Below are 13,904 nucleotides of genomic sequence, written 5' to 3'. Positions count from 1 at the left end.
TTCATGCTTCATAAATTAACCGAGAGCGACATGTCACAACCAGCTTCCTCTTCCTGCTGTGACGATGTCCACACCGGCTGCAGGACCGAGGCTTCAAGTGAACGCAGAATTTCGTCTTCCTCCGTCAAAGCGTGACCTTTAACCCCTGACCTGCTGAGCTGCTTTGATGCTTCACCAAAGCCAAGCGGTGCTTTTTGACCTTGACTGCTCCCTCGCTCTCCGTCCTCCTTTCCATCTGCTTTTCCAAGTCTTTTTTTTTTTTTTTTTTGGCTTTTCATTCCCTTTCTGTTTCGTCACCCCTTCCTCCTCCTCCTCCTCCTCTTTCTCTCGTTCATGCTTTTGCTTATTTCAAAATGACTCTCCGTTTGCATCGGAAACATTCCTCATGGTCCAGACGGCAGAGCGAGGCAGCAGAGGGGAAACAGGTGCCGCTGTTTATTCTCACTATTTATCTTCCCGGCCTTATTTGATGAAATTTGTCATTTAACCCCCGGGCCTTCTCTCATTTCTCAGCTCGCTCTGAAGCTGTCCAGTTTTCTGCTGCAAGCAACTGGAGCTGATACATCCAGCATGCGGCTCTCTCGGCTCCAACATGGCCGACGTTCCCCGCGGAGGGGGAAGCAGCCAGGGTTCACGGCGGTGGCACGTGAGCCGGACGAAACGTGAGGGAGTCGCATTCCAGCGCGTTCAGGCGCGACCCGCCGGCCGATATCGCTGACGGTTTCCAGTCAATATGAGCGATTGAGCGGCGGTGGCGGCGGCGGCACTGCGAGGCGTCCCTCCGGGCTCGCCAGCTCAAAACGTGAACTGACAGTCCGCCTTCTCTCTGCTCACATTTACATTCCTCCAGTCCTCTGGTCTCCTGATTAGGATGTTTACCTCCCAGCTCCCTGTCAGCCGGAGGGAGCCGAGTGTGTGTGTGTGTGTGTGTGTGTGTGTGTGTGTGTGTGCATATTTATCGTTCTCTCGCTGATACTGTGTCCTCGTCATTTCTGCCGCTGTGGGTGGCTCCTTGGCTGTTTTTTGGGTGGGACTGCAACTCCAAGATGATTTTTTTTTTTCTTTGCACGTCGAAGCTGTGAAGAAGAATTTCCTGTGAAGCTTCAGGCTCAGGAAACTAAACTAACGAGCTGCTGAAGTGCACGGGCCTGACCTCGATTCAGCACATCAGCCATGTGAGGTCGAACTCATGCGGCTCACACACACACACACACACACACACACACACACACACACACCTGCTGCATGGTTTTGGAAAACCCAAGAAAGTGTGTGTGAAGCTGGGGAGGGGAGTTTTTACATCAAACGAGGAAAGCTTATTTACAGGAGGATAAATATTTGAAAGCAATACAGAATATACAGCCTGAGAGCCTCACGTCATTATCGTCCATTATATCTTATCTAAACTGTCACCTGGTGCCGTAATTTTGTGTTTCACTTACACAATTAAAGACGTTTACATCATAACTTGATACAGAAAAGCAGAGATGGGGACTCGAGTCGTTGCGACTTGGACTCGAGTCGACTCGAGTCGCTGTTTTAATGACTTGTGGCTTGACTTGACAAAAAATAAAAAACTTGAGACTCGACCTGGACTTGGAAGTTTAAAACTCTCGACTTGACTCGACTTGAGTGACTTGACTGTTGTTCATTTCATTTTCAGTTTGAATATAAAATAGAAAATAAATATCTCTAGCCTGTAATATTACCCGGTATACGAGCGCACGCTGGGAATGGTGTTGTAATGATTGGATGACAACCCTGTCAATCAGTTACTAATATCTTATATTTTCTCTTTATTAAGACTGGACTCTGCAGGTAAGATTGTAATAATGTGACTTGACTTGGACTTGACTTGATCTATTACAGGACTTGACTTGATTTGACTTGATATAACCTGTGACTTGACTTGACTTGCCCAAGAAAAAATTGCTTGGGACTTACTTGAGACTTGAAGGTTAAGACTTGAGACTTACTTGAGACTTGCACATGGGTGACTTGATCCCATCTCTGCAGAAAAGGCACAAATTGGTGCCTAAAATTCACCAAAATGCAGGAAATCAAGTGTTTGATGCTCAAAAGGGGAGGCAGCCCCCCTCCAAGACTTTGTAGGTAAGAGCCGGAAGCTTGCATGAATGTTTTTGACCTGAACGCAGTATCAGGATACCTGTCCCTGAACGCAGCATCAGGATACCTGTCCCTGAACGCAGCAGCTCGTCTGAACAAACTGGATCAGGTCAGATGAACCCGGCGATGGAAGGTGGCGTCTGTATGTAGGACACGTCTTGGCCCCGGGCTGCACGGCGGTGTAACCTGACCTCCACGTGTCCCGCCGGCCCCGCTGACATTAACAAACTGAGGAGGAGAGTCAAGGAGCAGAAGAAGAAGAAGAAGAAGCTAAAAGCAAAGAGTTTAACGCCAAATAGAGCAGCAGCTGGACATTTTTAAGCGCTGACAAGATGCATTAGTGGTCACGTCATAACATAACACAGTGAGTCACCAACCTCTCCAGGCCAGCAGGGCGGACACTGAGAGCTCTTCTGTTTTTCAGTTTTTAGATGCTTAAGTGTCCCTTTGGGAGGGGAAATTAGGCTGCAGCTGGAAACAACACAACACGAGACACGAGCTTTTCTTAAAAACTAAGAAAAGCCTTCACAGTATATTCAGATTTTAACTTTCTGACCAGACAGTGCATGCATATTTCTGTTTGAATCACCCTCAAGCCACACTGCTCTCTCTGGTTTGGGCTCTGAAGTTTAGCTGGTGAATTAACGAGAGCCCCAAGGATCCAGATCCCCTCATCCGTCCTTGTCCTGTCTGTCAAAACCTGTGGGGAAAATCTCACACAAGCTGCAAAACTTCAAAGTATTTCACAAGTCCGTGCTTCAGCGGAGAGTTTGAGTGTCTAAAGGCTTCCTTCAGAGGCTTTTCCATCCACATTATGCAGAAAAGATTCAAAGAAACTGCCCCTGTCAACATGACGCTGTGCAAAAAGAAGATTCTCTCATGCATACATTGCCTGATGTGCGTCGCCAGGTAGAAAATTGCGAGAAAAATTTGTGAGAAAATCGAAGCCTCGTGTTGGACGTTGATTAGACCGTCTCTCAGTTGCATTCGGCGACACAGATTTCACACACAACACTCTGGGAGATTAACGGGAGAAATGACAAAATCGGGACAAAGGTGAGAGAGAGGAGAAAAAGAGGGAGACTCACAGGAAAACAGGAGGGTTGACAGATATGCTGCTTGACATGAAAGTCATTTGTAATCACAGAAAGAGTGTTTTGGTGTTTTTTGTCTTGAATATCGGCACAAGATGTCAAATGCTGGCAGCTTCGTTTGAAAGAAGAACCCGAGCCGGTTTTCAGAACAACACATTTCCTAGAAGCAGCAGAGAGTTTTTGCTTGGAATGTAAATGCCTCTTTCTGTCTCGATTATCTTCTCCACATTCAGAGGAAAACAGTCTCGGTCTCTGAGAAGCAGGAAGGAAGCTGTGGGAGTGTTTTGCGGTCGGCGTCGGGGCAGGTCCTCGCCGCTCGGTCTCTGGACGGCCTCCCTACGCCGCCGACTCTCCGCTCGCTGTTGACATACTTGCCAATCCTCCCAGTTTGCACGGGAGACTCCCAGGTTTCCACGCCGCTCTCCTGATGCGCTCCCGGCATCCGGTTTCCTCCGCTTTTACGACACGGCTTAGAGAGAAAAAAAAAAAAAAAAATCCCGGCCTTGGACTGTCTCGGCTGTTTCTGAGGGGTCAACAAAATACATGTCACCAAAAATACAGCGTGTGTGGTTTGCTTACCTCCATGGCTGGTGGTTTTCCCTTCCGCTGAGGCCAGACTGGCTGCTGCTGCTTCGTCTGGGACCAGGACGGATTTTCTTTTTTGGTTCAAGCCGAACAGCGTCATGTTTTTCGGTCTTGGTAAACTGCAGACAGCAGCGTGAGGGGGGGTTTCTACGTCCCCAGGCTGCTTTATGTATTTTTTTTTTCTCCAAACACAACATTCAAACATCATTTCAGGTATTAGTCACTGAACGTGGCCTGTCAATTTATGCATTTTTGTACATTTATGCCAGTATGCCAGAGGAAATGGACATTACAGATGTCATTTCTTCCTTTTTTATTGAGTGAACATAGGATTATGAGGGTTGCTGATGTTTAATTTTACTTATGAGTGTGTGTGTGAGTATCTCTGGAAGCAGCTTGTCCATTAACACTGACCTAGCTGAGGATTATTGAACATGTGTGATCAGATTAGGTCACTGTGTCGGTTCTCAAAATCTGTTTTGGTGGATCGCCGTGGATTTTGGTGCTAACGTGTGCTGTGGCAGTAGAGCTGTGGTTCACAAACCTTTAAATGATGCACCACCTTTGAAGTATTTGACACCGAGGAGATTCTCTTGTTTCTGCTTCTGCTTCTTTTTCCTCTTGATGTTTGTCTCGGCTTCAGAGTGAACAAACGTCAGATTTAAACCACAAACACACACATCTGACACCTGCAGGAAAATATACAATGTGCTTTTTACAAAACTACATTTACCTTCTTTATTGAACTTATCACAGCATAGACTAATTATTTTAGGAATTATGCATGAGCCATTTTTTAAATTAACATTTTAGAAAAATCTCCCGTACCCCTAGGGGTACACGGACCCTCTCTTGAGAACCTCTGGCCTGCAGGACTAAACCTGACATTTCAGTGACCCCATGACCTTTCCCCTGGCACCAGCAGGTCCTGGGGGGCGGGGCTTATCTCCACATCTATTTGTTGGATCCTCATGATGTTTGTCGACAATGGTCATGTTGGCTAGAAGAAGAAATCTGTCCATTTTGTCGACCCCATCACCTTCCCTCTATATTTGTAATGCTGATGACCCCATGTGTTCCCTCTAGCGCCACCAGCAGGCCCAGCAGGGGCATCAGTATTAGACATAATCCACTTTTTGTTGATATATCAGAGGTGTGGATATTGGTCTTCTTTTAACGCTGAGAGAACACTGTCCTGAGACATCATGGGGCTCAGATAACTTTGTCCGGTGTTTGTGTAGTAACTGTCTTTTTTATTCACATTTTATTGTATTTTATATATTTTTTTTTATCTGTTGTATGACTCTTATCTTCTTTTTAAACCTGTCTTTTTCCTCTATTATCTGTATCCTCATTTTAATCCTCATTTTCTTAACCACTGTGTCTTTTATTTTAAATTACTGTGCAGCACTTTGATAAACTTTTTATGTTTTCGAAATGTGCGATATAAATAAAGTGGATTGGATTGGATTGGATGACTGACTGGATTATGCAGGGCCAAAATATGGGAGTCATGTAATTTTGATCCATTGCATGTCGTAGGTGTAAGTAAACAACATCAACAAGAATGCAGGCAATAAGGTCCCTAAGGCCACACGAGTTAAAGGGGCATTACGTCATTATTGATGAGAAGTGCCGGTGCCGTGGCTCAGGAGGCAGAGCAGTCGCTTGGTTCTCGGTTCGATTCCCTGGCTCCTCCAGAGAGAGCATGTCGAAGTGTCCAAGACTAAAAGCACAAGAAATCCAGTCAGTTTATCGTTTCTACGCTGCCGACGCTGCAGCTGATGACCTCAACCTTGTAAAGTCGATCTCAGAGAATATCTGAGGTTTTTTCTCTTAAAGTCATCACTTTAATCTGAATGTTTTTTCTCTGAATATCACCTCCCGTTCCCCCGGCTCTGTTTTTTTTTTTTTTTTTTCTCCCTGCAATGCGACTGATATAAATAATGACGTCACATTTTGCCCGGGGAGGGAGGTGAGCCAACTGGAGCAGACATCCAGCAGAAATGTCTGAAGAAACAAAAAATATCACCAAACCGATAAAACGGCCTTTGTTTAGGTCCCGAGCGGAGAACCGGGTCACAGAGGGAGTCTGAGTCCACGGCTCGGCTCCCTTTCAGGCCAGCAGCTGTACCTGCTGACCCCCAGCTGACACACCGCCTGGCCCTCACACACACACACACACACACACACACACACACACACACACACACACAGGATCCTGACAGCAGAGGATGGCTTGCAAAGTTTCTGTGCCAAGAAATGCAACAAAAAAAAAAATATTATCAGCATCTGTCTGGGGAGTTTCTCACCTCACAGCTGTGCAAACTATTTCATCACTTCAAACTTTTTACCCAAATTATTCCATCATTCCTGTTCAGGGTGGCTTTAATGGTGTGTGTGTGTGTGTGTGTGTGTGTGTGTCTTATGACTATGACTTATTACGTTTGTGTAATAGATGGGTGTTTATAGGATGCTCTGTCATCCAGTGCTGTGCTAAACTAATGTCGCCATTTTTTAAAAATTTTGTCTACATTTATTGATCGATACATACAAACTGTGTATATGACAGTATGAATTATTATTTCCTGGAGGGTTTTTATGTAACTCTCCTTCACATTCCCTCGCAAATTACATTTTGCATCAGTTTGAAATTTTTCATACGTGTAAACAAAGAAACGAAACAAATATCCTCTGTGACCCCTCTTTGGGAGGTGACGTTTTGCAGCCGCTGGCGTTCAATCTGAAACACACATTTTGTCATAAACGAAACAACTTGGTCATAAATATCGTTGGTAAAAATCAATATTTATTCGAAACGGTCTACACTTGATGTTTTGTAATGTTCTCTGGTGTAAGACTTTGGAGACTTTCAGATGAACCCTCATCATCAGACAGCGGGCAGAGAGGATTCAGACGTGACAGCATCAGGATGTCGGCTGTTTTTGCCCTCCTCCTCCTCCTCCTCCTCCTCCTCCTCTTCCTCCTCCTCCTCCTCCTCCTCCTCCTCCTCCTCCTCACCGTTCAGCAGCAGAAGCTCCTCCAGGAGCCCCAGCAGCCGACTCTTATCAGTCCAGGCCGAGGAGCTCCAGCTGGATGAGAGGAGCCTCCTGGCTGCGGCTGTGTGGCTTCATCTTAAATGACGTAAAGCGAGAAGAAGACATGAAATGTGGAAAAAGTGCGACTGGGAGAGGAATGGCTGTGGAGGGTGTGAAGCTTTTGGCAGGAAACAAACTGATTCAGTTTTTCTTCTCTTTTTTTTCCTCCAGTTCTCTCTTGGACTCTGTTGGTCACAGGTCACTTCAGGCTGCGCCGTGTTATTTTAATGCTACTTACTTCATATTGCATTATGATGTGGTACGCTACTTTATGCTGAGTTAAACTGAGCCATGCTACGTTACATTACATCAGGTTACGTTACGTTATGTCACTTTACGTTACATCATGTTATGTCGCGTCATGTTACTTTATGTTACTTTATGTTACCATTGTGCTATGTCATGTATTACCTCATGTTAAGTTGTATTATGTTATGTGACGTTATATTATGACATGTCAAGATAAGTTTTATTAGTTTCTGTTATGTTATGTTACATCATGTTACATTACATTACATTGCGTTAAGTTCCGCTGTGTTTACTGTATGTTGTATTACATCATGTTGCATTAAGTTATGTTATGTTAAGTTATATTATGTTACATTACGTCATATGGTGTTATGTTACTTTATTATTATTACATCATATAGATACGCTACATCACACTGCAGTATGTTACCAACAGAGAGAGGAAGCTGAACCAGGGTCAGTGGCTGCTGTGAGACAGAATAAAAAGAAGAGTGCAGTACAGTCTTTTGTCCACTGGGGGCAGAACTGAGCACTTACCAAACACAGTAGAATACATGGCGGTCAATGAGCCTAAATGCTATAAACCAATCAGTCCATTTGATTCCAGATATTGATCAGTAACTGGACTGTTCCTGTCAATGTTTCTCATGCAGACAGGATTATAAACTGAAATTATAATCCATGGCTGTAAAATGATGTCAGCTTCAGTAGATTTCCACTCGCATTGAGGCTCAGAACCACAGGAGAACCAACCTTTTGGTTCCTAAATGGTTCCACATTTCCTTCATCTGAGCTCATGGAAATGTGGCTCCTTTCTTCTGTATAAATAATAAAGTTTATTATTGTCATGTCACATTATCTTACGCTGCTTCGTGTTGCATTATTTTATGGCATCTTACATCATGTCTGCTCCTCTATAAATTCACCTTTTTGCACCTATTATATACACCTATTATATACACCTTCTGACCTGTGTGTGTGTGTGTGTGTGTGTGTGTGTGTGTCAGGTGCGTGCGAGGGGACCCTGGCGTGCTCCACCTGTCACCTGATCCTGGAACAGGAAGTGTACGACCAGCTGGGACACATCATCGACGAGGAGCAGGACATGCTGGACCTGGCTTATGGCCTCACTGAAACGTCAGTCACACATTTGAATTCATTTATTGGATTTTCAGAAAAAACATATATCATCAAAACCCAATAGTAGCAAGAGTCGATATGCAACAATACAAGATCTTGACCACAGAGTGAACTACAGGCTGTAGACAGGGCAGATTGAGACCATGGAGGCTGTGGATAAAGGTGACAGTAGCTCGGTTTCCATCCACCTATTTTTATTCGCATTTTCAGAAATTGCGAAAACAAACTTGGATGGAAATGCCAGAAATTCGAAAAACGGCCGAAAATTCGCAAAAAAGTTTTTACGCTTGGAGGGGGTGGATTTCTCAGCGTAACGATAAAAGAAAATGCGACTTTTTGCTGTGGAAACAGGTTTTGCGAATAAACGATGACTGGACCGGATACCACGTCACACTTCTACGCTACAGTCTTATTATTAGTTATTATTATTATTATTATTATTATTAGTCTCTTATTCCTTATTTAGGATGGTTCGGTACGAAGTTAGTGCTGCCTAAATAGTAAGCAGACTTCTCCCAAGAGCCGACAAGTTCAGCAGGAATCTGTCCCTGATCAGCTGTTGAGTGTCAGCTGAGTGTTTGTTGTTGTTCAGTGACACACAGACACTATCTGATGACATCATCTCACGGCGCACTCTTCTCCCAATAATCGCAAAACAAAACTAATGGAATCGGGCATAAATTCGCATTTTCTTTTGCGCATTTTGACAAAATTCGCTCAAAAATTTCGATATATTTGGATGGAAACCCAGCTACTGTCTTTTCCATATATAATAACTGCCAATGATGGCAGACACAGTATTTAGCCAACTGTTTTGCAACTTTTCTTGCCAGTCCAGCAAGTTGGAGTCCTCGCACACACACATCTTGTGGACATGCCCCAGCAAGGGCGCGGGAAGGGTGGTGCTGAGGGTGCTGCAGCACCCCCTGCTGAGGAGGGGTGGAATAAATGTCAAATTAATTTTACCACATTTCAAAGTCATTTTCTTTTGAAAATGACTTGATTGTGGCAGTCACTTAAGGTGTGGACAGGGGGAGAAAGTAAAACGTGTATTAATCTACTGCACCTAATGCAAGGAAAACGAAAAACATGTAAAACGCGTGCAGAGGGGCAATCACACCGAGACACATCAGGCGGCACCATCAGTCGGTATCAGGCGAGCCGGCCGCGGCACCGGCCAGCATGAGGCAGCTCACCTGTCAGATCCGGCAGACCGCTGGTTGCCGGATGATGCCGCGGCGGGCTCGCCTGATGCCGACTGATGGTGCCGCAGCATGTGCGGGTCAATACGGTAGTCTAGAAAACTAGTGATTTTTTTTTCTCGTGCGCCCCCAAGTAGACTGCGCCCTGGGCAGTTGCACTGCCCATAGCAGAAACCGTCCCTGCTGCCGAGTCTGCCAGCACAGCGGGATGCTGCTGCAACTCTCTCTCACTTGTTTGCGCTGCGCTCGCACAGCTGGTTGTCTGTCTGTCACTGAAAGTTTAGCCTCCAAATCAGTGGTGTAGTCTACGTGATACACAGGTATACGGCGTATACCCACTAGAAAAGGTCCCGCATTTCCGTATAACCACTTAAAAATGCGCAAAGATACGTATGAGTATGTTTTTTTGACATAACGTTCACTTTCTCCTTCATAAAGTCGCCTTCTCTGTGTTACGAAGCGCCTCTTTTTGACCATATTTCGGGGGACACTACAGCTGGAGCTAACGTTAACGTTTCAGAAAGGGAGCCTGTGTGTGTGTGCGCGCGCAGGTGCACCCCCCTCCCCACCCACCCACCCCATACGCAGCACCCCCTGGCAAAAAGTAGTTCCCGCGCGCATGTGCCCCAGGCTACCAAAGATCAAAATTATGATTTTACAATTATATCCACATGCAGAGATGGCATTTGCAAGTGTTTGATATTTCGACCATTTGTAACTGAAGCATGTGTCCATGTACATATCGAAGGAACAACCAATCTCTATAATTGAGACAGACTTGGTGGATTCATTGATCAAGACAATATCTGGAGTATTTGGACAGCTTCCAACAATATTGTTAAATGTGTTATCAGGTTGAAATGAGGCAAACCAGTCACTTTTAACAGTTTTGTTGATGTGGAGTTGTGTGTGTTGTTGCTTATCTGTGTCACACAAACACAGATAAGCACGCTGAGAATCGTGGCTACGAGCAGGCAGGTGACTGACATCTGGCGAACTCCGTCCCCCTTGACAGCCAGCGGGCTGTGAGCCAATAGAAATGCAGGAAGTGGGTCATTGTGGCAGATCCCCCCCCCACCCCCGCTGCTGCTGTTCTCACTGATTGTTTATTTAGTCAGATATGACTGTAATTGGGGCAAAGCCTCTTAATGCCTCTTATGGTGATTAAACAAATCGGATCAGCGCTCACTCATTAATCAAATCCCTCAGAGGAGATACGGAGCCGATGAGGAGCTGCAGCTCAACGTCTGCACCGTCCAGTTCAGACGAGCTGCAGCTCAATGAGAGAGAATATAACACCAAACCAGACACAGCCACTGCAGTCTGACATGGACTGAATAAAAATATTACGTGAATTTTGTTGATTTTTTTGAGCAAATTTTAGTTTTTTAATTGCAGTATTTTTTTTTTTACAAGAATATTGATTATTTATTTATTTTTATTTTATTTTATCTTTTATTTTATTTAATTTTATTTTTTATTTATATCCTAATTTAATTTAATTTTATTTAATTTTATTTATTTTATTTTTGCATGTGTAGAGTCTCCTTAACTTGCTTGTTAACGTGTGGGACTGAAAAAGGCCTCTCATGATGTAATGATGTCCTCCTGCCACAGCTGGGAAAACTGGAAAAAAGGTAAAGGATCGTATAAAACAAGGTTTTAGGGTTTTAGGGTTTCATGGCGTGACTTGGAGGCAAAAACGGTGGATCTACCAGCAAGGCCAGTTGGCAACAACAACAGCAACAACAACAACAACAACAACAACAACAACAACAACAACAACAACAACAACAACAAAAAGGGGGAGAGTCTGTTAATTATAGGAATGACAAGCACTGAAAATCAAAAATTTCTGCCTGCAACGTGTCATGGGTCAGGCAGGCCAGAGGTTCGCCTTCCTGTTAAAGGGTGCAGTGTACACACACACACACACACACACACACACACACACACACACACACACACACACACTCACACACCAGTATGGCTGAATTATCCATGTTTGTGATGTTTTCTCTTGTTTTTCCGTGACAAACTAATCCCCATCAGGTGTTGTCCCAGAGACGCTTAACAGCCTGTGATTAAGAATGTTTTATGCATAGACACAAACACACAGACGCTCACACACACACACACACACACACACACACACACACACTGTTTTTGCTGGCTGGCTGGCTCGGGTCCACATTTCTCACATTTCCCGTCAGAACGTGTCATTACCTGTCATGTCGGACACGACTGAGCTCCAGTCCAATTAAAGACTCTCAGCTCGCTGATTTCTCCCACATGTAGCCTCCTCAGCGCCACACACACACACACACACACACACACTGCATCACCTCCACATCTGGAATAACAGCTGTTGCATAAGAAGAGCTCATATGGGCGTCACCTGACCCTCTCTGAGGAAGTTTCACCGCCCAAACCTCCGCTGGCTGCTCGGTTACATAACCACCGATCCACTCAAATTAACCAAGACAGCCGTACAGGAGACATCTAATAAGTAACATCACAACTTAAACCTCTAACATGTCTAACAAGAGAGAGGCCCTCTGCTTGTTACCGAGCCGGCTTCACACCAATAACATGAGAATATCAGATCGACTTTAATTAAAACTGACTTGAATACGTGATGCTGTGCTGCTGTGGAAATTATGATGATCCATCTGGTGTGAGCGGAGAATAAATTGGATTTAATCTCCTGCAGACGTACACCAGTCAGCATTACCATGTCACTGCTACCCCCCGGGCTTTTGAATGCAATTTTATTTATTTTTTTTCCCCCTTTAGACTTAATACAACTTTGACAGAAGAACGAATCAGAAAATATGAAAAAAAAAAAAAAAAAATGTGTTCCATTATTTAGGATAAGTGGTGTTTTTTTCTTCCACACCATAAATTCCTGTCTTTTGTTAATAGACTGTGGCTCCTGTTTGACTGTGGAGTGACGTTCTCATGCCTGACAAACACTTGAAAAGGCTTTTCTCCCAATCAGGACACAAGACTTACAGCGTCAACGCCGGTTTTCCCACCAATCAGGACTTGCAGATTTGAAGCGTCACTGCTCAGTGGACTGCCTCAGGAGTTTGTTCACGCTAATGAAGACTTAAAAATAACATACATTTTGTAAGAAAGTGAAAGTATTCCACAATAGGAGGCTAACTAGGTCTAAATAAATTAAAATTTTGTTATCTGAAAGTCTGGCCCCCACAGTGTCTGCTAGCATTCATCATACAGCAGCCAGTCAAAAGCATTAAAATGAATAAACTTCAGCGAATTCACAAAACTATTTGCTCAAAGTGTGGAGGCGACTGGGTTTTTCCTGGTCCCCCCACATGCATCTTTGTCTTTCTTTCCTTTTTACTGGGTGTTTTATGTTTGTGTGTTTGTTTTTTAAAAAAAGTTAGAAAGTATTGTTTTTTCTCCCCAAGGCTGGCTCTCAAATGAACACCTGTCAGTCTGCCAAATGCAGGTTGTTTTTTTTTAGTCTAATATTACATCTGAAAACATTAAAGATGCAGGTTTAGTCAGCAGCTGGTTGCCTGGTAACCACAGCTGGCAGTGGGGCTGCATTTTAATCACATTTGATATCAAATTCATGTCCGACAACAGGCCTAGTTTAACATTTCCCACTTTCATTGACAAGGAAAACACAGGGAATGATGTTTGGTTCAATTCACATTTATTGCAGCTGTATTATAATGCTAATTTTCTTAAAAAAAAAAAAAAAAAATACAGTGCATCTCAATCTTCTTTTTTTAGAGAAAAGAGTTTTGACTATAGTGGAGATTCAGTAACATTAAAATCCAGTAGCTGTATTGGCTGGAGATACAAACGTTTCTATCTAATGAGTAAACGGAGTAAAATGTGTGTTTCCTGTGTGTTGTGTCCAGGTCTCGTCTGGGTTGCCAGGTCTGCCTGTCCAGGTCTCTGGAGGGGGCGACGGTGCGGGTGCCTGCGGGCCTGTTTGACATGAGACGGGCCGACAGCAGCGGCTCCTCCAGCTCCGCATAACATTCGTCTTTTACCGTCTCCAACCTTTTCTCCTTCTGTTGCCGCCTCGTCCTCCGGCTCTCAGACACAGACAGAAAAAACACTTTGCAGAATGTTGAATTCACACGTATAAGGATGTAAAGACAGAGCTACGCTTGTATTATCATAGAAATGAGTATAAATAAATTCATAAGTCCTTCCTCGTCAGTGTATTTTTTTGCTGTCCTGTTGCACTTCACTTATGAAAGTCCATTTATTGCAGATTTCACCTCAGAGAGTGACGAACTGTGTTTCCATTCCCAGCACGTTTTTGTTTTATCACGTTTATTTTGTCATTTCTCATCTTTCCACTTCAAAGAATCCAGGTTGAACTCGGTGCTCTCGTCCTCTCAGAGCACGGAGCCGCACTT

At 44.1% G+C, this 13,904-nt stretch overlaps 1 protein-coding gene across 1 annotated transcript in view; it reads left to right on the top strand.

The window, feature by feature from the left end:
• LOC115379487 (adrenodoxin-like) overlaps positions 1-13,649 on the top strand; it is a 33,732-nt gene extending 20,083 nt beyond the window's left edge. The window contains exons 3-4 of the mRNA XM_030080197.1: positions 8,161-8,290; positions 13,395-13,649. Coding sequence (XP_029936057.1) covers positions 8,161-8,290; positions 13,395-13,515 — 251 coding nt within the window. The 3' untranslated portion in view covers positions 13,516-13,649. The remainder of the gene's footprint in view (positions 1-8,160; positions 8,291-13,394) is intronic.
• Positions 13,650-13,904: the final 255 nt, after the last annotated feature.

The sequence above is a fragment of the Myripristis murdjan genome, chromosome 21, assembly GCF_902150065.1.
Source record: "Myripristis murdjan chromosome 21, fMyrMur1.1, whole genome shotgun sequence".
Classification (NCBI taxonomy): Eukaryota; Metazoa; Chordata; class Actinopteri; order Holocentriformes; family Holocentridae; genus Myripristis; species Myripristis murdjan.
Note: the sequence above shows the minus strand (reverse complement) of the source record. Positions and strands in the feature narration are given on the sequence as shown.